Raw genomic sequence first — 27,413 nt, 5'->3', positions numbered from 1 at the left:
TATGGTGGGGGTTTATGGGGAGAATTTAAAAGACAAGAAGACGCGGAAATCGATTACGTAACGACCGATGTTTACAAGAGCCCGCATTACGTAAGGACGTATGTAATGCTTTCGACCTTTCTTTGGGTCAATATTTCGACTTTTGAAGTTTGGTTTTTCACTGTTTAAAGTCTGACTAAAATTAGGTTTGAACTGAAGTTTAGTTATTGTTTTTCTAGAAAAAGATTACAGAGAGGTAAAAATATCGAGTAAACCATCGAATTTATACTTATCTTTTATATTTATATTTGTATATTTTTATTCATCAAATTCGATTTTTTTTTTCATTTTGGTCAATTAAATTATTAAATTATTAAGTTTTGATTACGTAGATGTTAAGTATCATTAGTTTTAATGATGTATCACATTAATAAAATGAGTTCGTTTTCAATTTAACTCATAAATTTTTGATATATTATCGATTTGAAATAAATAATAGCACATTAGTATTCGAAAGGCATGAAGCAAGATGTATGGCATGGAAAGACAAGTGATGCACAATCGACAAGAAAAAGGGCCTTAGGGTAGGTTGATGATGTCAAAATAGTTTGTGGGTGAAAGGGTCTGCATAAGAGGGGTGTGCAATGACGAGGGTGTGGTTCGAACAATAGACGACATTCGATTGAAACAAAGAAAGGTGTAGAAGCATTAAGGTTTTTTGTTAATAGGGATTAGTGCAGTGTAAGACGATCAACAAGGGCGTTGGGTCCTATGATGAGGAGAGATTAGTCGACTTTCACTGGTGCATACAAAGTAGGTGGCTATCAATGAGTGGAGAAATGATGTAAAGAGGATTTGGGTTTTCGATAAGAGAAAAAAATGATATAAGAGGTTAGGGGCTTTTGGTGTAAGTGTATGTTCGTGAAAAGTGCTTGAAACTCGGATAGAGGTGATGGACATGAAGTACCGCACGATGCATACAAAGTGTCACACAATGTCCACAAAGTGACACGTGGACACAAAATTTCACATAATACCCACGAAGATCCACGACACACAAAGTGTCACGTGAAATATCACGACGCATACGAAATGTCACACGATGCACATAAAATGCCATGATACAAACAAAGTATTACATGATACACACAAAATTCACACGATTCACACAATGTACACGAAATGTCACACGATGCACAGGAAATATTAAACTTTGATAATCATAAGACGTTATGATCAATTTTCATAACATCTCAATAACATGCGATATCATACCTCGACTCATAGATAGAACATACAATACAAAGACTTATTACAAGTCTCTATTCATCTTAAATGCATTCATAGATTTCCTATACATATAATTATACTGGTGTAGATGAATATCTCCACATATTTCATATGATCATACTCAGATTGTGTAAACATAACCAACTTGAAAGATATCATATAATTATACTCATATTGTTGTAAACATGATCAACTTCACATATTTTATATGATTATATTTACACTAGTGTTACCATAATTAATTTTACATATTTTATATAATTCATAATTACACTATTATAAACATGATCAACTTCACAGATTTCATATAATCTATAATTACATTAGTGTAAATATGATCAATTCTATGGATGTCACATACACATAACTGACTTAATGTAGATACAAACACTTCACAAATTTTACATATATATACTTACAATGGTAATATTATGAATGTTTCACAGATTTCACACATGTTACTTACATGGATAATATTATGAATGTTTTTACATATTCCAGAACAAATAATTACATTGGTGTAGATATCAACATTTTCATAGATTTTACATATCACATATATATTTTTTACATTGTTTCACATCACATATTTTAAGTTTATTAACCACTCAAAAATAATTGTAATTATAAATTCATGAATAATATCATATAAATTAAATAGGGTAAATTATATAGGTGGTCTCTTGTACTTTTAGTCCGTCTGGTTTTGGTTATGAAGTTAAAAAAATGATTTTGGTCTCTTACATTATCGATATGTATAGTTTTGGTCTATCGATCATTAAATTCCATTAACCTACTAACAAAAGTTTGAACTAACATTTAGAAAATAAAATAAAAAAAGACGTTTTTTCTTTTCTTTTTTTCTTCTTCCATCATAAACTTACAAAAGGATAATAATGGATAAATGGATAATTGTGTAGCCACCATAAACTCTACTTCCAATACCCTCTTAACAACCACTATCTCATCAAATAAAACCCCTTTGAAAACAAAACTAAAACTGCCTCACCCTATGAAATTCTTTTTCAGAAAATTATCTGTTATAGTCTCGAGATCAGAGTTTGAACCACATTGAACATGTGTTAGGCCTAAAACTGAAGTTCGAGCATACTCGTAACCTTTTCCTCTCTTCGGCCATTATGTAGTGAATCACATGCGTCAAGCAACCACCTAGTGAAACAAAATGGTGAGGTGGTAAGCGTTGAGTTCCTTTTCAAATAATTTTATCAAAACCGTATTGAGCAGTAATGGCCTCAATCCGCACATAGAGATTTTCCGAGGAGTCTGTTATCGTATATATGATAGTAATCATCGGCTCCTTCTTAATACCAGAGCTGACTATATTTATGTCCCTAAATATGGTCCCTTACCTTGAGTTTTTAGAGGACTGCAAATATCTCTTGTGATCCATTTATTTGATTTTATCCATTAGTTGGGTGAAAAGCCTCGCCGTAAGCAAAACAGTTTATAATTATCTGACGTGTCTTGTTACTCTTGTACATTTTCAAACAAAACGTCATGAAAGTTTCGAATTTGTGCTATTAATCAAAGTCATGGGATTTCTGAAATGTCTTTGAGTCATGAATCTGTTTTATTTACAGAGAAAATTTTGGTACCGCTCATCTTTATTTTTGTTCGAGATAATCATTTGAATGAATGTTTGTCACAGTTTCTGCCAAGTTTCCAACGTGAAAATCTCTAGCATAACAAACGACTGTATGATCGAGTTAATGGGATAGTACTAAATAAGGGGTGCACCCCATCACAGCTTGCATTGGCCTGGGTTCATCACCAAGGGAACGATGTCTGTCCCATTCCTGGAACCACCAAGATCGAAAACTTCAACCAGATCATCCGAGCTTTGTCCATAAAACTTACGCCTGAAGAGATGGCGGAGCTGGAATCCATTGCTTCAGCAGATTCAGTGAAGGGAGGCAGATATAGAAGCATTTTCACAACCTACCATGAATCTGATACTCCTCCCTTCTCTTCATGGAAACCTACCATGTCGATACGATCTTCAGTATGAGTTATGGAACTAATGCAAGGCCTTGGTAGTGTTCTATAAATAGTAAATATCTACTTTGTTTTGAGAGAATAAATTGTCCGTGAGAGGTAATAATAGGTCTTTTGATGATATATGGCAAACTTGGTTGTGGGTGTGTAGCTAGGGGCGTAAATGAACATAACGTTCGATGAACCGTTCATGAACTGTTCGTATAATGTTCGTTTATATTTGTTTATTAAAATAAACAAGTATGAACAAAAATTTTATGTTCATTTAATAAATGAACAAACTCAAACAGAAGTGCGTTCGGTTTGTTTATGTTCATGAACAAGCTCGTTTATAAGCTAGTTTATAAGTTCGTGTATTTTTTTATATTTTGAATATTAGTGAAAGTACATAATAAATTGAATACATGATGAAATTTGGAGTTTAAACTAAAAATCCTAAGAAGTTTAAGCACTAGTTTAATCATTTTCCCTATTATAACACAAGAAAAAAAAACCCTTTCCAGTCACTTTCTTTTTCTTTTTTATTCTAAACGAACATGTTCACGAATGCTAAAAGAATATATTCGTGAATGATAAACGATCCCTAAACGAACACGTTCGTGAATATTAAACGAACACGTTCGTGAACGTTAAATAAACAAACACAAACACCTTAAAAAATAAATAAACGAACATAAACACAATACTAAAAAATTAAACGAATATGAACACCTTCAAAAATAAACAAATAAACACAAACACAACTTTATTCGTTCAAGCTCGATTCATTTACACCCTTACATGCCGCATATGTTGAGTTTGTCTATTCCAGGTTCATAAAGCAAAGGTTTTGAGAAGTACTACTATAGTAATATGTTATCTTTTTAGTCTAATTTGTGTATTTCTCAACTTTAATTTTTTTTTTTTGGGATAATGACAGAATTCTCTAACGTTTGTATAAATGATCACTTTATTTTTATTCTTTTATTCTTTTTTTTATTATTTTTACCCTTTAACATTTCATTTTTTTATCAAAACAATCTTTGTTAGATAAAAAATATTAGTTGACTAACTTTCAACATACATTTTCACTGTATTTTCCATTTTGTTTTAATCGTTTTACCCTTCAATATTTCATTTTTTGTCAAAACAGTCTCCGTTAGATAAAATTGTTAGTTGACTAATTTTCAATACATATTGTTAATGTGACATTTTCATGTGTATTCAATTATTTACGTGACATGTGTCGTGTCATCATTTTAGGTGACATAATACATACTACATTATTATATTGAATGACATTATATATGGCACATCATCACTTTCGATGACATGACATGTACAACATCATCATTTTGAATGATGTAACACATGTCACATTATCAATAGATTACATGTGAAAATGTTATTTTAATAACATGTATTGACCGTTAGTAAACTAACATTTTTTATCGAATATGATCTGTTTTGATTAAAATTAAAATGTTGAGGGATAAAATTATCCAAAAATAAAATAAAGAGCTAACTGATCATTTATGCAAACGTCGAGAAGTTGTCATTATGCTTTGCTCCAATGGAGGGTCTCCCTTTATTCCAGACAATTCCAACTTCCCACAGTTCCGTACTGCAAATCCAAAACCGGGATCCCTTGTCATCTTTCTTTACCCTTGTCATCTTTCTTTAACTTTCTCAACTCCCTCAATTACTTCTTTAACTGCAATGTCAAATGCATCCTCAAATCTCTCATTCCTGGACTTGGGATCTCCATAGATCACTTCGCTTTACAACTTTGTTTCCTCATGGGTAAGACTCGATCTTCCAAAATCCGAGACAGGGTCTCCTTGATACTCACTCTGCAATGTTTGATGTCAATTGCATGGATGTAGACCGAATATATGGTATAATTTTTTGGTAAGTACCATGTGTATTGTGCATATACGGAATAAAGATGGAATAATATGGGAATGCAACTCATCAGGATCGAATCGAACATCAAATGCAGAGTAAGGGCGGTAAGGGTGGTAAGCAGATGATCAAATTCTGAAACACCATGATTACTTTAACCGGTGTGTAGCACTTTTTTGCACCAGAGTAGCAATCAAGGAACTTGCATGTGCTTCTCGAGGCTAAAAATTGGCTGATAATCTGGCCACGGATGGACCGGCGAAAGAGGATAGATATCGCCTTTTTGGACTCCTTGCATGTTTCTTCCAACGGATTACATCAATGTGGGTTGATGGATGAAAGTAAGTCGGATATGGTAATGCAATTTCATTTCAATATGAGCTTGGTTCTATAGATAACATGGTCATAGTTACTGATTCTCGCATTGACACAAGGTTTGTTATCCCACCTATGATTCACTTAGCGTTATATGTCGCTGTAGGTGCCATCCAATAAACAACAGTAAGGAAGCTATTAAGATTGTGATGCTGACAAAGAGGCCGGCCTGGTTATACACAGTTCTTCAATGAATCTCCGGCTCCTTGGAAGAAGCAATATGATAGTGAGAAATCAGCCATGAAAATACCAACAAGAGAAATAACCACAGCCGATGTTGTTGACTCGCCCACACCTTTGGCTCCTCCCATGGTGGTTAGCCCCCAAGCACAGCTGACAATAGATATGATCATGCCAAAAACCTGAGACTTCATCATTGAACTAATTATATCCCATGCTCGAAGAACCCTTTGAGCTGAATCTAAGATTATATTAATGCTAATCACATAAACACTCTCTGCCTGTAACAACTCGGAAAAATTTAGAATAATATTAAATTAAAATTTGAGGTTAATTGTGAAAATTGGTAAATTTTAGGGACTAAATTGAAAGATTTTAAAATTTGAAGCTTGTTTTAGAGTTAAAGGAAATTCAGGGACCAAACCCTAAATTTATCCTAAAAGTGTCGACAGCTTTGGTGATTTAAGCGTGTTTTTGGTTTCAAATCAGAAACCACAAATGTTAAATTGCTCAAGTTTTTCTCCTCCCGTACCCTTAATTTCAAGTCTGATTCTGAAGTCGTTCGACCTCCAATCGTAAAATTGAAACCACCGTCGTGTTCATATTTGACCCGTGAACAAAACCCAGTAAATCAATTATAGCAAAACGCGGCCAAACGTCGGGAATTTCCAGTCAAAGTATCGACGTTTGTTTTAGCTCTATCGCCGAGAAAATCTTAAATTCACCGCCGATCGTTGCTCTGTTTACGACACCTCCAGCACCATCGTGTTCCTTGTGTCGTTGCGAGTCCGCCGGTGTCAACCTTGTTCGCCGTAGACGACAGCGCGTGAGGAGGTGGAGCAGTCAAAGATTCGGCCGAGTTGAAATCGAGCTCTCCGCCGTCCAAAAATTTGAACCGATCGTTGTAAGTATTTCGAAATCGCTCAAAATAATTTTTAGAAATTTTTCAGGGATTTTTAGGGCCCCGGATGAGGCCTCACGCGCCACACGCACCGCCGCAGGGAGAGTGGACGCCGCTGGAAATCGGTTTGACCAGTTTTCAACCGGTTTTGACAGGTTTGACCGGTTTCGACCGGTTCGAACCGTTTTGACCGGTCTGACCCGACCTGACCGTTGACCGTTGATCGTTGACTTCCTTTGACCAAAACTTAAAATGGCTTTGACCGAGCATTAAACGACAGTTAATCTTTTCCGAGTATACCTATCCTGATAGTTTTCGACGTGCCAAATCTGTTTCCGCTGTCCGTTTTGTCAAATTCGAACCCGAAGGCTTCCAAATTGACGGTCAAAGTGGTTGACTTTAACTTTGACCAAGAATTTGAATTTGCGGAAAGTCATACTTTATGTTTTTCGACGTCCTGATTTCGATTCCGCAATCCGTTTGGCCAAATTCAGACTCGAAATACCCTAAATTGATAGTCAAACCCGAAAAATGCTTATATACTTAAGAAGTTTAGCTTTGAACAATTAAATAGGATTTGAGACTGATAAATTATTATTGTTTGAAGGTACAAGAGACTCTCCGGATCGTTCGACAGCTCGACCCAGCTCTTCTAGATCAGTTAAATCACATGTGCCAGTATTCACCCGTAAGACCCGTAAATTTTATGATTTTAGAGATATATTTATATTACTCATAAGTAATATAGTGTTATTGTAAAATAGGTTCGAAAACTGTAGCAGAGCGTGGTGAAACCAGCAATCAGTAGATTTGCTATTTGAACCTATTATCGAGGTGTGTTCCCTACTTATTACTGAACTGTTTTATTGGTTTTAATATGTGGTACACCGAATTCATTAGCTATTGTTTTATGGATGCACCAATTTAATGTGACAATTTATGGAATATGGATGCTATCTAATTTTTGTTTTGAAATGGTATATGATTACCATGTTTTTGGATTTATGGAATTTATGTCACAGTGCAATTGAATTTTGGAATTGAATTACGATGGAATAGCTCTGATCAAGCTAAATGGGCCTAATGTGACTCTTGAGGGCCCCAAGATGTTTCATTAGGTCGGCTTTCCTTTGCTGTGTGCTTAGGGTAAGCTATATGGACTTATTGACTTGGACTTAAGGATACAAGCTTCATAGCATATCCTTAAGTCGGCTTTCTTTTTGCTATGTTCATAAAGTAAGCTATATGGAAAATAATTTTGGGAACTACTGATGGTATACCAGAAAAGGGTTTAAACTATGATTTTCAAAAGTTAAACTCTTTTATGAATTTGTGAGATTTATTGGACTATGATTTGTACCTATTATGATTTTATGGAAATGTTGGGACACACTGAGCCTAGCTCACCTTTCGAAAATGTTTTCCCCCTTTCAGATACTGTTGGTTAGATACCTCGGTTCGAGCACTTGGAGGATCAATATATCTCTTGAAGTAAATCAGATTGTAATGTTTTTATTTTTGCAAGTTGACTTTATTTTGGTGACATGGACCTTATTTTAAAATATCGGATTTTATAATGATGACTCTTTTGCTATTACTGTTCGGTTTATTGTGATTTTGAATTTGAAGACATGTTTTAAATTAATTTATTACTTATTGGTACTATATTTACGAGTTGGATTTTGATAGTATAATTTGTTTATAATTTCATGTTATTTATAATGTGATTTTATATTGATGGAATAACGGTTTCGAAAAATGTCTTTAATAATCATAATGTGATCCACTAGACTTAGTCGAAACGCATAGGCCGGGTCTAGGGGGTTACATTTATTGGTATCAGAGCCTTTGGTTTTTAACCCTCGGACTGTGTATGAGTCCACATTGAAAATACGGTTTTGAAATATTTTTACAAAACAAGTTACAAAGGCCATATCACAAAAATATTAAGATTTTTAACTGTGTTCGAGACTCCAAGTGCTTATTTAACCCTAAGTTTTATCTTCTGTAGTAAACTTGAGAACCATCAAAATGAGTGCTAGACGTGGTCGTCGAACTAGCCGTGGACGAGGTCGAGTGGCTAGATTCGCAGATCCGATCGATGAGATACGGGTAGATCCCCCACCTCAGATAGGTGATCATGCTCCTACGACCCCAACGGATCTGCCTCCTGCCACTGGTATTGGTATGACTACACCGAACATAGGAGCAACGGATATTGAGCCCGAGTCTACCAGAGTTGCATTGGATGAGAATTTTAGTAGACAATTTCTGTAATTAATACAGGGAGCAGTCAGAGCTACTGGTGTTGTATCTGAGGTTCCTATTTCACAGACGTTGATTGCCAATGGAGTTAGAACTTTTGGGGGACAGATTGGTGGAGCTCCTACTGAAGCTGAGGATTGGCTCCAGGATACAGAGAGACGCATGGATCAGTTGGGTTTGGACTCAACTAAGAGATATCAGGGTGCTGTGGCGATGTTAGATGGTAACGCCTACACTTGGTGGGAGTCAGTGACCAGTAGTGTTCCTATCGATCGTTTGACCTGGAATTTCTTTAAGGATCGCTTTCGGAGCCGTTTTCTAGGAGAGCGCTACTTAGCTCAGAGACGACAACAGTTTCAAGACCTGGTTCAGGGAGACATGAATGTTTTTGAATATGAGATCGAGTTCCTGAAGTTGCTGAAGTATGGATTCAGTATGGTACCTACGGAGAGAGATCGATGTCGTAAATTTGCCCTTGGACTCAGATACGAGCTGCGTAGGCAAGTTGTAACCCATCAGGATGAGATATTTGATGTGCTGGTGGGCAGAGCCAAAGATGCGAAAGAGGTGGAGGTTTTAGCTTCTGGTAGAGAGCATGTTGATCAAGAACGATCTAAGAAATTTTCAGGCCCTGTTGAGTCATCAGCACAGTCCGGGAAGAGGACTCGTACTTTGGCCCCTCAGAGAAGCAATACACGTTTCAGGCCTGCAGCATCCTCACCTTTAGCTGTTAGTCGAGGCGTTTCCTCGTCATATTATAATGGGCCCCTTTGTGAGTATTGTGGTAAACAACACACAGGAGAGTGTCGTAAGAAGATAGGTCTTTGCTATCAGTGTGGATCTAGTGGTCATTATCGGAGGGATTGTCCTCAGCTAGCTTCGTTTGAGCAGACTGCTACCCAAACTCCTGTGCGTTCATATACTACAGTACAGACCCCAATTAGAGATCGTAGTCAAGGAAAGACTCGAGGATCAGCGTCCAGGAAAGACAGTAGAGCCCGACCTCAGCAAAATAGAGGGCCAACAGCTTCTGAGGCTAGACAGCCAGCTTTGGTTTATGCCACTAGACGTCGTGATGACAGAGATGAGCCTGAGGTTATTGCAGGTACATTTACTATTTATTCTACCCCATACTTTGCATTATTGGACAATGGCTCCACTCACTCCTATGTATCGAGCTCGGTATCTCGAAACCTTCAGATTTCGATTGAGAACACTGAAAATACTGTTACAGTTACGAGTCCAGTAGGACAAGCGGTATTAGTGAATAAAGTATTTCGACGTTATCCTCTTGAGGTTCAGGGAGAAATTTTTCTCGCTAATCTTATGGAGCTTCCTTTAGAGGAGTTCGATCTAATTCTTGGGATGGATTGGTTGAATAAACAAAAGGTAAATCTAGATTGCGAATACAAGCGGGCTACTCTGAAGACTTCAGATGGTCGGACTGTTGTGTTAATTGGTGAACGTCGCGGCTATCTCTCCAATATAGTTTCAGCAATGGAAATTGATCGTATGATCCGGAAGGGATATGAGACTTTCATTGCCTGTATTTTGAACACTAAAGGTTCATTGTTCATGATCGAGGAGATTCGTACAGTTAGCGAGTTTCCTGATGTTTTTCCGGAGGAGTTGCCTGGGTAACCTCCTGATAGAGAGGTAGAGTTCGAGATTGAGACTTATCCGGGATCTTCACCTATTTCTATGGCACCTTATCGTATGGCTCCAAAGGAACTTAAGGAGTTGAAAATCCAATTGCAAGAATTATTCGATCGAGGATTTATCCGACATAGTACTTCACCATGGGGAGCTCCAGTCCTGTTCGTGAAGAAGAAGGATGGGTCGCTAAGATTATGTATTGACTATCGGAAATTGAACAAGATGATGGTCAAGAATAAATACCCACTACCCAGGATTGATGACTTATTTGATCAATTGCGAGGAGCTATTATATTCTCTAAGATTGATCTTCGTTCGGGGTATTATCAATTGAAAGTTAAAGGATCCGATGTTGCAAAAACGGCCATTCGCACTAGATATGGTCATTATGAATTTTTAGTGATGCCTTTTGGTTTGACGAACGCTCCTGCAGCTTTCATGGATTTGATGAATCGAGTGTTCCGACCATATTTGGATCAATTTGTGGTGGTCTTCATTGACGATATTCTGATCTATTCTCGTACTGAGGCAGAGCATGACGAGCATTTGAAGATCGTTCTGCGGACTTTGAGAGAGCATCGTCTATATGCCAAACTAAGCAAGTGTGAGTTTTGGCTTCAAGAAGTGTCGTTTCTGGGGCATATTATTTCTCCGCGAGGTGTTCAGGTCGATCCCAACAAGATAGAGGCTATTATAAATTGGAAACGACCTAAGAACGTATATGAGATCCGCAGTTTCTTGGGCTTGGCTGGTTATTATCGACGTTTTGTTGAGGGCTTCTCGATCATTGCTTCTCCTTTGACAAAGTTGTTAAGGAAGAATGTGCCGTTTGACTGGGACGAGGCAGAACAGGAGAGCTTTGAGAAATTAAAGGCGGTTTTGACTCAAGCACCGGTGTTGATTCAACCAGAGTTCGGGAAGGATTTTACAGTGTATAGTGATGTGTCACATTCAGGACTCGGTTGTGTTTTAATGCAGGAAAGTAAGGTGGTGGCTTATACATCCCGTCAGCTGCGACCGCATGAGTGTAACTATCCTACTCACGATTTGGAGTTGGCAGCAGTAATTTTTGCCTTGAAGATTTGGAGACACTATCTTTATGGAGAGAAGTGTTACATTTTCACGGATCATAAGAGCTTAAAGTATCTTCTGACCCAGAAGGAGCCTAATTTGAGACAACGTCGCTGGTTAGAGCTTCTAAAGGATTATGATTGCGTGATTGATTATCACCCTGGTAAAGCTAACATTGTAGCGGATGCTTTGAGTCGAAAGACGGTATCGGAGTTGAGGTCTTTAATGGCCAATATGAATTTATATGACGATGGCACTTTGTTAGCAGAATTGCAAGTTAAGCCGACCTTGGTTGATGAGATCAAGGCTAAGCAGCCCCTTGATAGCTCATTGCTTTCCATTTTAGAGCAAGTAGAGCAAGGGACAAACTCATATTACACCCTTGATCAGGATGAAGTTTTATGCTTCAAAGGTCGGTATTGTGTGCCTAATGATGCTGAGTTGAGGCAGACTATCCTTATTGAGGCTTATAGTAGTCCATATGTTTTGCACCCCGGTGGAGATAAGATGTACCGGAATTTGAGAGAGATGTATCATTGGGTCGGCATGAAGAAGGACATTTCGAATTTTGTGGCTAGGTGTTTGACTTGTCAGCAAGTTAAGGCAGAACATCAACATCCATCAGGTTTGTTACAACCTATCAAGATTCCGGAATGGAAATGAGAGCGTATTACTATGGATTTTGTTACTGGTTTACCTATGACTCCTTCGAAAAAAGATTCAGTTTGGGTGATTGTTGACAGACTTTCAAAGTCAGCTCACTTCATTCATGTGCGGGTAAATTATACTTTGGACAAACTGGCGAGATTGTATATTTCAGAGATTGTCCGATTACATGGTGTTCCATTGTCTATTATTTACTTCGAGATTTTGGAAGGCGCTACATACGGCTTTGGGAACAAGATTGGATTATAGCACATCCTTTCATCCACAAACTGATGGTCAATCTGAGAGAGTGATTCATATTCTGGAGGATATGTTGCGGGGTTGCGTAATCGATTTTCATGGTAGCTGGGAGAACTTTTTGCCTTTGGCTGAGTTTGCTTACAATAACAGTTATCAGACCAACATTCGTATGGCACCTTATGAAGCACTCTATGGGCGTAAATGTCGCACTCCGATCTGTTGGACTGAGTTGCGTGATAGGAAAACACTAGGACCTGAGTTAGTGTGAGAGACGGAGGACACAGTCAGATTAATCCGTGACCGTCTGAAAGAGGCATTTGATAGGCAGAAATCTTATGCAGATCAAAGGAGAAAGGATATACAGTTTGAGGTTGGAGATCAGGTCTTTTTGAAAGTTTCACCCTGGAAGAAAGTATTGAGATTCGGGCGTAAGGGTAAATTGAGTCCAAGATTTATTAGACCATTTCATATCTTGAAGAGGGTAGGACCTGTTGCATATCAGCTTGAGTTGCCTTCTGAGCTAAGTCGTATTCATGATGTCTTTCATGTATCAATGTTGAGGAGATACCATCCAGATCCAGGTCACATTATTCAGGTTGAAGAAGTAGAGCTGAGACCTGATTTGTCATATGAAGAGGAGCCCATTCAGATCTTAGAAAGAGATGAGCGAGTTCTTCGGAATAGGCGCATTCCAATGGTCAAAGTTCAGTGGAGTAATCGTAGCCCCTCAGAAGCTACTTGGGAGACAGTAGAGTCAATGGAGACTCAATTTCCTCATCTATTTTCATAAGGTAAATTTCGAGGATGAAATTTCTTGTAGAGGGGGAGAATTGTAACAACCCGGAAAAATTTAGAATAATATTAAATTGAAATTTGAGGTTAATTGTGAAAATTGGTAAATTTTAGGGACTAAATTGAAAGATTTTAAAACTTGGAGCTTGTTTTAGAGTTAAAGGAAATTCAGGGACCAAGCCCTAAATTTGTCCTAAAAGTGTCGGCAGCTTTGGTGATTTAAGCGTGTTTCTGGTTTCAAATCAGAAACCACAAATGTTAAATTGCTTAAGTTTTTCTCCTCTTGTACCCTTACTTCCAAGTACGATTCTGAAGTCGTTCGACCTCCAATCGTAAAATTGAAACCACCGTCGTGTTCATCTTCGACCCGTGAACAAAACCCAGTAAATCAATTATAGCGAAACGTAGCCAAACGTCTGGAATTTCCAGTCAAAGTATCGACGTTTTTTTTAGCTCTATCGCCGGGAAAATCTTAAATTCACCGCCGATCGTTGCTCCGTTTACGACACCTCCAGCACCATCGTGTTCCTTGTGTCGTTGCGAGTCCGTCGGTGTCAACCTTGTTCGCCGTAGACGGCGGCGCGTGAGGAGGTGGAGCAGTCAAAGATTCGGCCGAGTTGAAATCGAGTTTTCCGCCGTTCAAAAATTTAAACCGATCATTGTAAGTATCTCGAAATCGCTCAAAATAATTTTTAGAAATTTTTTCGGGATTTTTAGGGCCCCGGAGGAGGCCTCACGCGCCACACGCGCCGCCGCAGGGAGAGTGGACGCTGCTGGAAACCGGTTTGACCGGTTTTCAACCAGTTTTGACCGATTTGACCGGTTTCGACCGGTTCGAACCATTTTGACCGATCTGAACCGGTTTGACCGGTCTGACCCGACCCGACCCGACCGTTGACCCGACCCGACCGTTGACCGTTGATCGTTGACTTCCTTTGACCAAAACTTAAAATGGCTTTGACCGAGCATTAAACGACAGTTAATCTTTTCCGAGTATACCTATCCTGATAGTTTTCGACGTGCCAAATCTGTTTCCGCTGTCCGTTTTGTCAAATTCGAACCCGAAGGCTTCCAAATTGACGGTCAAAGTGGTTGACTTTAACTTTGACCAAGAATTTGAATTTTCGGAAAGTCATACTTTATGTTTTTCGACGTCCTGATTTCGATTCCGCAATCCGTTTGGCCAAATTCAGACTCGAAATACCCTAAATTGATAGTCAAACCCGAAAAATGCTTATATACTTAAGAAGTTTAGCTTTGAACAATTAAATAGGATTTGAGACTGATAAATTATTATTGTTTGAAGGTACAAGAGACTCTCCGGATCGTTCGACAGCTCGACCCAGCTCTTCTAGATCAGTTAAATCACATGTGCCAGTATTCACCCGTAAGACCCGTAAATTTTATGATTTTAGAGATATATTTATATTACTCATAAGTAATATAGTGTTATTGTAAAATAGGTTCGAAAACTGTAGCAGAGCGTGGTGAAACCAACAATCAGTAGATTTGCTATTTGAACCTATTATCGAGGTGTGTTCCCTACTTATTACTGAACTGTTTTATTGGTTTTAATATGTGGTACACCGAATTCATTAGCTATTATTTTATGGATGCACCAATTTAATGTGACAATTTATGAAATATGGATGCTATCTAATTTTTGTTTTGAAATGGTATATGATTACCATGTTTTTGGATTTATGGAATTTATGTCACGGTGCAATTGAATTTTGGAATTGAATTACGATAGAATAGCTCTGATCAAGCTAAATGGGTCTAATGTGACTCTTGAGGGCCCCAAGATGTTTCATTAGGTCGGTTTTCCTTTGCTGTGTGCTAGGGTAAGCTATATGGACTTATTGACTTGGACTTAAGGATACAAGCTTCATAGCCTATCCTTAAGTCAGCTTTCTTTTTGCTATGTGCATAAAGTAAGCTATATGGAAAATAATTTTGGGAACTACTGATGGTATACCAGAAAAGGGTTTAAACTATGATTTTCAAAAGTTAAACTCTTTTATGAATTTGTGAGATTTACTGGACAATGATTTGTACCTATTATGATTTTATGAAAATGTTGGGACACACTGAGCCTAGCTCACCTTTCGAAATTGTTTTCCCCTTTTCAGATACTGTTGGTTAGATACCTCGGTTCGAGCACTTGGAGGATCAACATATCTCTTGAAGTAAATTAGATTGTAATGTTTTTATTTTGCAAGTTGACTTTATTTTGGTGACATGGACCTTATTTTAAAATATCGGATTTTATAATGATGACTCTTTTGCTATTACTGTTCGGTTTATTGTGATTTTGAATTTGAAGGCATGTTTTAAATTAATTTATTACTTATTGGTACTATATTTACGAGTTGGATTTTGATAGTATAATTTGTTTATAATTTTATGTTATTTATAATGTGATTTTATATTGATAGAATAACGGTTTCGGAAAATGTCTTTAATAATCATAATGTGATCCACTAGACTTAATCGAAACGCATAGGCCGGATCCCAGTATGGCACTCGATGCCATCCCTACTGTGAAACACATCAGTCAAGAAAGGTATAGCTAAAGAGGAAGCAATAACTCTAGGTGTTACCAAATAATCAACAGGGTTTGATCCAAGAACTCTCAGTGTATCTGTTTGCTCAGAGACCTATCTGCAGCAAATGCACTTCCAATATGCCCGGCAACAACAGTCGATGTTACCACAGGACTTAGCTCCCTTGAGAATGCCAAGGCCAAGACACCATCAACTGATCGGTTCAAACCCAATCGGTAAATTCTCTAAAAAACTGAATAGCAAAGGCCATGCCAACGAATGCCGCGGTTAGAGGACAAACTCCGACTGATTTAGGACCAACTCTCTCCAGTTGTTGGAGGGTATTCCTCCAGTGGACTTTACCCTTCAGAATCCGAATAATAACCTGCCCGGCAAGGACAAGAACAGATAAATAAGTAACTTGGAGGAGACCATTTGTTAAAGAATGTTTCGGGTTCTGAAGAGGATGCATGGTTTGTATTGCTGTCTTCTTCTAGTGCAGTGGCATATGCATGGCCATCATCCATGTTGGAAATCACAAACAATCTAGTTTTGCAGAACGGTGTCAGAAATCTGAGATGATGACCTCTTCCATTGAAGAGAAGTTTACTTGAATTCAAACCTCCGAGTTCATCCACCCATCGGATGTGTTAGAGATCTTTCTACAGTCAATATGTTTAAAGATATTAAGTCTAACAGATAAAACTCAATGAGTGAACTTAGGAGAGAGAGAGAGAGAGAGAGAGAGAGAGAGAGAGAGAGAGAGAGAGACCTAGAAAAGTAATATATCGGATGAAGTAGAGAGGCTGTTTGTAACTTTGGCTCCTTGAGTTTCTACGATAAGAAAATTCAATTAAAACCTTAAAGTTTGAAAATTACTCCAATCAAACTAAGAACTTGACAAAAAAAGTTATCTTTTTGGTTCCCTGGAAGAAGCAATTGCACCCAAAAGTTAGTAAAAATATAAAAAATTTTGTCTAGTACGTTTAAAAAGATAAACAAAATCAGTTTTTTTCCCCCATATAGTATAGCAAGATGCAATGAATACACAAAGAATCAATCTAAACTATATTTCAGCATTGTTCATATTCAAGTTAAAAATACTAATCTTTATTCATTTTCTTTACGGGTTTCTTTTAAATTTTGAATTAAGCATGGGTTATGTACTGGATTGGAAAACCCCAAAAAATATCCATGTAAGACTTTGAATTTAGCATAATTACAGAAATAGGCTACTCGGTGAAATACCCAGAAACAAATTTTCAAGATTTATCTCAAGAACATCTCAAAATATCTAAATTTATAGGGAAAGCTCAATCATAAACCTCAGCAACAACAACAAAAAAAACCCAGAAACATTTTCGCAAATAACAATCTTAAATTAACAAATTCCAAAAGAGAGCGGCAATAAAACCCCTAAATATACTGAAAAAGAGGAGAAATTTTATAGGAAACAGTGTTGGAATACAATACCACTGATTGAAGATGGAATGTAACGATGACAGTGGAGACTGATTGTCGGCTTTTCCTGTTATTGTCCCCAATACATGCGTCGCGGCTTTTATTATCATGTTATTAATTAAATAATCTATAATTAAATTATGGCTTCCTTAATGCATCTAATTATGCCTTCCGACATTAAAATTTCTACATTTTTGGTGCCCTGTATCATTCCAAATGCAGTTAGCAGAAGCCTTTTTTATTTATTTCAGTCGGGTAGTAGTGCTTGCAGGTAGGACACGAAGAATTCCAGCTATCGATGCATCAGGTATGGAATCCACTTGGAAAGATTCCAAGTGTCTTGTACAAGACCTGCTAATGAAATTCTTGTATACGACAGAGAAAAAGGTTTTGGGTTTCTAATTCAGGTTTTGGGAGGAAGTGTCTTGTTCACTTGCTGTCTGAATCCGTCAAAGACAGCAACTCATCCGTTGACATTAAATGATGATGATGTAACACGACGACGACTATAGATTAAATATTTTTTTCGTTATGTTGTAGATCAGGCTTTAAATTCAATACTGAAAATCTCATTAATTTCCAGAAACCATTGACTGAGAAAAAGGTTTCTTGAAAACTATATTAACAACGTTAACGGCAAAGATACGTTAATGGTGAGTTAATAGTCAAATTCACTTGTCAAGAAATAATTGGTGAGGAGTAAAAAGACATCAAGAGGGGACACAGGAAATCTATTCCTTTCGTCGGTGCTCATGAATGATTCCATCCGGGGCCAGGTTATCAGCCAATGCTTAGCCTCGAAAAGCAAATGCAAGTTCCTTGATTGCTACTCCAGTGCAAACAAGTGTGACACACCGGTTGAAGTAATCAAAATGTTTCAGAATTCAATCTTCTGCTTACAGCCCTTACTCTGCGTTTGATGTTCGATTCGATCATGGTGAGTTGCATTCCCATATTATTCCATCTTTATTCCGTAAATGCACAATACACATGGTACTTTCCGAAAAATTACACCTGATATTCAATTTACATCCCTGCAAATGACATCAAACATGGCAGAGTGGAGTATCAAGGAGACCCTGTCTCGGTTTTCAGGAGATCGAGTCTTTTCCATTTGGAAAGAAGTTGCAATTGTCGGACATACGTAAAAAAATAAAAATACAAGCAACTCAGGCTAATATGATCATGCAACTTACTGTAATAGCACTTTTCAGAAACCCTTGCTTTAATAAACAGGAATAGACGATCTCAACATATGCCGACAAACCTACAACCAAGCTTGCCATATATCATCAAAAGACCTCTTATTACATCCAACGGAATATTTGTTCTCTCAAAACAAAGTAGAGACTTATTGTTTATGGAAACACTACCAAGGTCTTGCATTAGTTCCATAACTCGTACTGAAGGTTATATCGATGTGGTAGGTTTCCATGAAGACAAGGGAGGAGTATCAGACTCACGGTAGGTTGTGATAGCTGCGCTATATCGGTCTCCCTTCACGGAATCTGCTGAAGCAATGGATTCCAGCTCCACCATCTCTTCAGGTGTTAATTTTATGGACAAAGCTTGGATGTTCTGGTTGAAGTTTTCGACCTTGGTGGTTCCAGGAATGGGACACACATCGTTCCCTTGGTGATGAACCCAGGCCAATGCAAGCTGTGATGGGGTGCACCCTTTCTTTGTTGCTATCGCGTTAACACGATCATACAGTCGTTTGTTATGCTCGAGATTTTCGCCTTGGAACCTTGGCATATGCTGTGACAAACAAACATTCATTCAAATGATTATCTCGTTCAAAAATAAAGATGATCCACACCAAAATCTTCTCTGTAAATAATACAGATGCATGACTCAACGACGTTTCAGTAAGCCCATGACTTTGATTAATAGCACAAATTTTAGAAAGGTCAATTCAAGGAACATTAGATACTTTAAACTGATTTGCTTATGGTGAGCCTCAAGAAGAAGCCAATGATTACTATTATATATAAGATAACAGACTCCTCAGAAATTCTCTACCTGCCGAATTGAGGGCATTACTACTCGATACAGTTTTGACAAAAATATTTGAAAAGGGACTCAAAGCTTACCACCTCAGCATTTTGTTTCACTAGGTGTTTGCTTGATGCATGTGATACACTACATAATGGCAGGGGAATATGGCAGAAAAGAGGAAAACATTACGAATATGATCGAACATCAGTTCTAAACTACTCAGCCATTACCACAGGACAGATAGAGACAAACTGGAAAATTTCAACCTAGTAAACATCAACATCAAGTTAAACCCAATTTACATGAGTTTAGCATTGAGGCACCTTGAAACTAAAATCCAGAGGTATTTGTTATAGAGGATGCCTACATCACTCCAACTTTTCATATGCTTTAAAGTATCTGTGTCCAAAACTTTTACGGATGCGGGAATGGAGATATGATATGAACCTCAAATGACCCTTCCGACACTCACTCCTAAAGTGCAAGTAATGTAAGAGTATGCTAGCAAATAGGAGACTGTTGCAGAACAACTTAAGCATCAAGGAAATACTAGATGTCAGATACAAAAACTCTTCTCATGTCCAGAAACTCTTAATTTTCTTATGCCAGTATAGATGTAGATTTTCTCTGAATTACATATCTCAATTAAGAATATACACCAAAAAAGTGAAACTAGATATGACTGAAAGTACAAATATGCAATGGTAAAACATATCTACAAATAACAAACCTTTCTGAAGTCACCCTCGCCCAAAGTTTCCACCATTTTCGGCCCATATGAAAAGAACCCTCTCCCCAAAGGACTGTAAGCAACAATCCCAATCCCAAGTTCCCTGAAAGAATTCAAACAATCCCATCAAAACAAGAACCCCAAATCAGTAAATTTTTAACAAAAATCATTAGGTCTTGTTGATAAACAACCTGCAAGTAGGAACAATATCTGCCTCCGCATCTCTAGACCACAATGACCACTCCAATTGCACAGCAGTTATTGGATGAACAGCATGAGCCCTCCTAATAGTCGATGCAGACGCCTCAGATAAACCTATGTACTTCACTTTCCCTTCTTCAACTAGTTTCTTAAGTTCTCCAATCTGGGTATTCAAAATATCACAATTTAAATCCATAATACCAATCATAACAAAGGACCAAAAAAAAAGTTGAAACAAAAACAAACCGTGACTTCAATAGGGACCCTGGTATCCACCCGATGCAGATAATAAAGATCAATATAATCAACACCAAGACGTTTCAAGCTACCTTCACAAGCCGCCCTCACATAAGCAGGGTCACCCCGGATTTCACTTTTCCCATCGATAAAAGCTATACCAAACTTAGTTGCCAGTTCGACCTTGTTTCTAAAACCATCTTTGAGTGCCTTTCCGACAAGGATTTCATTGGTGTGGGGACCATAAACATCGGAGGTATCAAGAAGGGTAACACCAGAGTTTATTGCATGGTGGATGAGAGCAATCATGTCGGGTTCTGGCTTCGGTGGACCGTAGAAAGCAGACATCCCCATGCATCCAAGGCCCTGTGCCGACACTTGGAGGCCTTGGGAACCCAACTTGATCCTTCCAACTACTGAATTCGCCATTCTTGAGCTGTGAAAGCTGATGCTAAGTTTGGTGGAGATGTGTGTGGTGGGTATGGTGGGGTTTATGGGGACAATTTAAAAGACAAGAAGGTGCGGAAATCGATTACGTAACGACCGATGTTTACAATACCCCGCATTACGTAAGGACGTATGTAATGCTTTCGACCTTTCTTTGGGTCAACATTTTCTTCTTATGTTGTAGATCCGACTTCAGATTCAATACTTAAAATCTCAATAATTTTCAGAGACCATCAACTTAGAAAGAGGTTTTTCTTGAAAAAAATTTATTAATAACGTTAACGGCAAAGATATGTTGATGGTGAGTTAATAGTCAAATTCATGTGTTGAGAAATAATTGGTGGGGGCATAAAAAGACATCAAGTGGCCAGGTTTGTAACACCCATTTCTTGTATACATTTCCATACTCAAGTCACAGGTGTCACATGACTTTTAAAAATATTTATTTATTTGTAAAACCCATAAAATTTTGATTCGAAATAAAACAAAACATTTTAATATAATAATAAAACATTCTTTATAACATATTACAAAAATTATAACTTTAATACATTCCAGAGCATTTTCATAAATTCAAATACATGTCATCTAATTATTAAAAGTAGACATAATTGTCCTATAGTTACTGATGAGTCAACCTTGGATTCATGATCTCTTATGCACTCTTTACTCTGTCAGTCTTTGATTTTACCTACTCGTGAAATCAACACAAGCTAAGTATTTACTTAATGAGGCATAATAATATAAAGGAACTAAAACTCATACATAAGTATATCACGTATATTGAAATACGAACTAAATCGTATACTTCATAAAAATCATTTAAAACCATCTCAGTTAAACAAAGTTTCTTTCATATAGTCATCAAAACTATTCTTAGTATGCCCATCATACCTATTTTTCCGTATATTTTTCCCAGTTTTCCTTTATTTTGCCCAATGTATGTCAAATGAGAATGTAAGGTACATACATTGCACCGAAGTATCGAAATGTTCATTCATCTTTTATGAATACCATGAGTGGCACCTTTTATGCTGATAATGCACCGTTATGCATTAATCAAAATCGATTGATAATTTTCATTAGTAGCACCTTTTATGTCGATAATACACCGTCATGCATTAATCAAAATCGATCTATAATTTTCATTAGTGGCACCTTTTATGATGATAATGCACCATTATGCATTAATCAAAATCGATCGATAATTTTCATTAGTGGCACCTTTTATACCAAAATGCACCTATAACGCTCAATGTACATACAATGGGCTTTTAAGTCAATTTCACATATTTAGACATCTATTTTGGCAACATCGATAACCATTGCACAACATCAATATTTATCCATTCATTTCAGAGCAGTTTATACTCTAAAACTTATTCATAATATCATTATCGTACACGTTATGAAAATAATACCAAGATGTTGTAAAACATATATTTAACAAAACATTCGAGGTTGACTAATCGCGAGTCTTCCTCATTTCATACAAGTACAATAAATACGCTCACCTGATAAGCCTCACTAGTATACTGTAATGATGTCTGACTATTCGGTAACTTTATCTTTGCCCTTTTTCTTGCTTGACTCAGGAGATTGGTTATGATCTACACAAGCATCCATTAAGTGCACATACCATATCAATTTTAGTATACTATCTAATATTTATTCTTTTAATAATACTCAAAAGTACTATTATATTCAATTTCTATCAAAATTCATCATATCCTAAATTTTCCAAGCTCAATAGTATCGATACCCCTACAATGGTATCGATACTTCTATATTATGGTACCGATACTCCATTTCAGTATCGATACAATTTCTGTATTCTAGAATCCATGGTATCGATACCTTCCTCTTAATATAGATACCCACATCAGTATCGATACTAATTGCATCAGTATCTAAATTGTTAATCGTATTTCTTCAAATTTAAACCTATAGTATCGGTATTGTTCTTCCCAAACTGATACCCTTACCCATATTTTCCATTTTTCAGCTCAATTTTTACACTAATTTCGTTTAAATTTCTTACTTTTACCTCCAATAATACCATTAAACTCACTATTACTTAACCCAACTAACTTTCCTCCATTTAGCTTCTTATAACACCCAAATTCTCTAAAGAACACTCCAAACCAAGAATCATACTACTTTTTCTAACATGTTTTTAATCACATCCAAGGCTTCTAATCTCTTATTTACTTTTTTGACAAGTTAAATATACTTGTAAAGATCAATAAAAACTCATATTTCAACAAATCACTCAAAAACTCATTTTATTATATCTCAAATAAATCATCAATCTTTTAGTTTTAATCCTCTTTAAACCTTCTTTAAGCTTACACATCACTTAATGTTTCAAGAACAAACCAAAAACAAAAGAAAAACTAGTTAGACGAAGCCTTACCTTTGGCTATGAGGAGAACGGGAATACGAGAAGGAGAAGAGAATATGACTTAGCTTGTTTTTCTACTTTTCCCCTTTTTTTCTCTTCTTAAATACCCCAATTAAAATAAATTTTAAATCCATTTTCCCTTAAAGGACCAAAATACCCTTTCTTTTTTCCATTATTATTAATTGGTCTTAAACACAATATCTAAATCATTTCTTATACTTTATCATTTATTCAATTTAATCCCCCAAAATTTCAAATTCTTTCAATATAGTCACTAACCCGATATTTGGGGCATTACAATTCTCCCCCTTAAGAAAATTCGTCCTCGAATTTAAATAAGTATCTGATATGAAGAGGTGTGGAAACTGTTTCTTCATGTCCTCATCTCTTTCCCAAATAGCTTATTCTACCTTATGGTTTTGCTAGAGCACTTTAACTAAATGAATCTTCTTGTTACGCATTTTCTTTTTTTCTCTAGCTAAGATCTGCACTGGTTCTTCCTCATAAGTTATATTTGGTCGGATCTCTATCTTTTCTGGTGTGATAATATGGGATGGATCTGATTGGTACCTTCTGAGCATCGACACGTGAAAAAAATTGTGAATTTTGTCCATATCCGGAGGTAAAGATAATTGATATGCTATTGGTCCGACCCTTTTCAAAATCCCATAAGGTCCAATGAATCTCATACTCAACTTTCCTTTGCACCTAAATCGCAATACTTTCTTCCAATGCGACACTTTCAGAAATACCTTGTCTCCCACTTAAAATTCAATTTATTTTATTTTCAAATCTACATAAGACTTTTATCGATCAGAGGCTATCTTAAGATTATCCTGGATAACTTTCACTTTCTCTTCTATTTCTTTTATCAAATCTAGGCCACCTAGGTCTCAATCTTTTAGTTCAAACCAATTTAATGGTGTTCGACACTTCCTCCTATACAAAGCTTTATACGGAGCCATCTTAAATTACTCAATTGGTAACTGTTGTTATAAACAAATTTCGCTAAAGGAAAATACATTACCCATGATCCTTTGAACTCAATCACACATGCCCTTAGCATATCCTCCAATACCTGAATAGTTTGTTATGAATGTCCATCTATTTGTGGATAAAAAGTTGTGTTCAATTCAATCGAGTACCCAATGCCTCATGTAAAGACTTTCAGAATCTTGTAGTAAACCTTGGGTCTTGATCAAACACTATCGATATGGGCACTCCATGCAACTGAACAATTTCCTTAACAAACAATTCAACATATTTATCCATCGAGTAATCTACCCGATCTGGAATAAAGTGAGTTGTCTTGGTCAATCTATCCACAATTACCCATATTCAGTCCTTTTTACATTAAGACAAAGGTAGCCCCGAAAATAATCTATTGTAATTTGTTCACACTTTCACTCAGGAATGAATATCAGTTGTAGCAATCCGAATGGCACTTGATGTTCAGCTTTCACTTACTGACATGTCAGACATCTCGCAACAAACTCTGATACAACTCTTTTAATGTCAGGCCACCAATATCAACTCTTTATATCTTGATACATTTTATTTCCTCCTAGATGCATAGTCAAAGGACTATAATGTGCCTTGGAAAGAATATATTTCTTCAGTTTATCATTATCGGGAATGTAAAGTCTTCCATGATAATATAAACATCCATCATCCCTCATTTTGAAGTCTTTGACCTTTTCTTTTTCTACTTGTGTCATTCTTGTCAAGCATTTCTCATCTTGAGCTTACAGCTTTTTTACCTGATCCAAAAGCATCGGCTTTAACTTAAGCTCAGCAATTAAGGCACCATCTTCCTTTACTAACATACGTGCATCCAAAGCTCATAGAGTTGCAAAAGTCTTTCGGCTAAGTGCATCTGCAACCACATTAGCCTTCATGAGATGATAATCGATGACCAAATCATAATCTTTTAGAAGCTCGATTCATCTTATTTGTCTTAAATTCAATTCTTTTTGAGTCAACAAGTACTTTAGACTCTTGTGATTTGTATAAATATGACACCATTCACCATACAAATAATGACGCTAAATTTTCAAAGCAAACACGACCGCCTCCAATTCCAAGTCATGTGTCGGATCATTTATCTCATGAGTTTTTAACTATATTGAGGCATAGGCCACAACTTTTCCATCTTGCATAAGCACACATCTCAACCCATTATGAGATGCATCACTAAAACTACATAGTTTTTACCCGACTCAGGTTGTACAAACACTGGGCTTCTGTTACAATTCTCTTTAGCATTTTAAAACTTTCTTGACATTTATCCAACCAAACAAAAGGCACATATTTTCATAAAAACTTAGTTAACGGTGAATCTAACATTGAGAAGTTCTTCAAGAATCGTCTATAATAATCAGCAAGTCCCAAGAAACTTTGAACTTCATGAACATTCTTTAGGAGGTGTAATTCCACTATGGCTTGAATCTTTTTAGGGTCTACTCTTATGCCTTCTATGGAGACTATATAACCAAGGAAAACAATCTCAGCTAACCAAAATTCACACTTGGACAATTTGGCATACAACTTCTTCTCTCGAAGCGTCTGAAGAACTACCCGAAGATGAGCATCATGTTTCTCTTTTGAATTGGAATACACCAAAATATCATCTATAAAATACCACCACCAATTGATCCAAGCAAGGTTGGAATACTCGGTTCATCAAGTCCATAAATGTTACAGGAGCATTAGTCAATCCAAATGGCATCACCACAAATTCGTAGTGTCCATACCGAGTCTGAAAAGTTGTCTTTGAAATATCATCCTCTTTTATCTTTAATTGGTAGTATTGCAACCTCAAGTCTATCTTAGAGAACACTGTTGTGCCTTTCAATTGATCGAACATATCATCAATCCTCAGAAGATGATACTTATTCTTTATCATTACTTTATTTAAGTGACAGTAGTCGATGCATAAACGTATAGACTCGTCCTTCTTTTTGACAAACAACACAGATATTCCCCAATGAGAAACATTGGGTCTCACAAATCCCTTATCGAGTAGCTCTTGCAATTGGGATTTTAATTCTCTTAAATCTGTTGAAGCCATTCGATATGGAGCTACATAAATAGGTTCGGTATCAGGGTAAACCTCAATCTTGAATTCTACTTCACGATTTAGAGGTAAACCTGGTAATTCTTCCAAAAAACCTTGTAGAAACTCCTTAAGTGTTGGAATATCATTTAATCTCGCTTCTGGTACTCGAGTGTATATCACATTAGCTAGGAAAACTATACACCCCTTTTGACATCATTTTCTTTGCAGTCATGGTTGATATCACATTGGATAATGATTTTTTTTGTCGATCACTACTAATTCGGAGTCTCCCGCATCCTTAAAAAATAATTGATTCTCGCGACAATCAACCCATCTATGATGTAGAGACAACCAATTCATGCCCAAAATGATTTCAAATTCATCAAAAGGTAACTTCATTAAGTTTGTCGGGAACACAATCCCTTGAATCTTTATCGGGTATTTTCTATATACCCGAGTTACTCTCGCACTATGACCCATAGGGTTTACCGCTATCATCTCACTAACAATTGGTTCTAAATGAATTCCTCTAGTTATAACCAACTTTGTACTAATGTAAGAGTGTTTAGAATCAGGGACAACCAAAACAATCACAGACTCATAAAAAAGATGGAATGTACATGTTATGATCTTCGGGTCATCCCGATCCTCATTGGTCTTAATATTGTAAATTCTAGCAACTCCCCAAGTCTTTTGTCGTGACATTAATTTAGATTGTCCCCTGGATCTACTTCTTCCTCTACTACTATTATAAGTTCCCACCGATCTCTCAGATTGTGTTGAATTATCCCCGGATTTCTTAGGACAGTTTCAGGCAAAGTGACCAGTTTCACCACACTGAAAACAAGCTCCATTAAGAAATCTGTATATTCTACGGTGAAATTTGCCACATGTCTAACATGGATTTCTCTCTCCAAATGATCTACCGAGCTAACAGCAAAAGATTGAGATTGTTTAGTTTTCTACGAAGTTGCCGTAGAACCATCTCTGTCAGTATATTGGGAACTCGAGCCCCT

The 27,413-nt window shown here is 36.8% G+C and overlaps 1 protein-coding gene and 1 pseudogene across 2 annotated transcripts; both read right to left on the bottom strand.

Moving 5' to 3' along the window:
- Positions 1-5,691: 5,691 nt before the first annotated feature.
- LOC120201946 lies at positions 5,692-17,433 on the bottom strand (annotated as a pseudogene).
- Positions 17,434-18,578: 1,145 nt separating this feature from the next.
- LOC120201882 (probable aldo-keto reductase 2) lies at positions 18,579-20,967 on the bottom strand. Of its 2 annotated transcripts, none has more exons than XM_039202413.1 (4): positions 20,498-20,967; positions 20,242-20,414; positions 20,051-20,153; positions 18,579-19,080 (listed from the first exon to the last, which is right to left on the bottom strand). In XM_039202413.1, exons 1-4 carry the CDS (start codon positions 20,915-20,917, stop codon positions 18,733-18,735), a joined length of 1,044 nt encoding a protein of 347 aa, XP_039058344.1. In that variant the 5' UTR covers positions 20,918-20,967; the 3' UTR covers positions 18,579-18,732. The 2 variants fall into 2 exon arrangements, with proteins under 2 accessions (XP_039058344.1, XP_039058345.1); XM_039202414.1 differs by lacking the exon at positions 18,579-19,080 and adding an exon at positions 19,405-19,464 and having other exon boundaries at positions 20,498-20,964.
- Positions 20,968-27,413: the final 6,446 nt, after the last annotated feature.

This window comes from Hibiscus syriacus, unplaced genomic scaffold, assembly GCF_006381635.1.
Source record: "Hibiscus syriacus cultivar Baekdansim isolate YM2019G1 unplaced genomic scaffold, ASM638163v2 tig00008013_pilon, whole genome shotgun sequence".
In the NCBI taxonomy this organism is placed as follows: domain Eukaryota; kingdom Viridiplantae; phylum Streptophyta; class Magnoliopsida; order Malvales; family Malvaceae; genus Hibiscus; species Hibiscus syriacus.
This window is presented reverse-complemented; position numbering and strand designations above follow the sequence as displayed.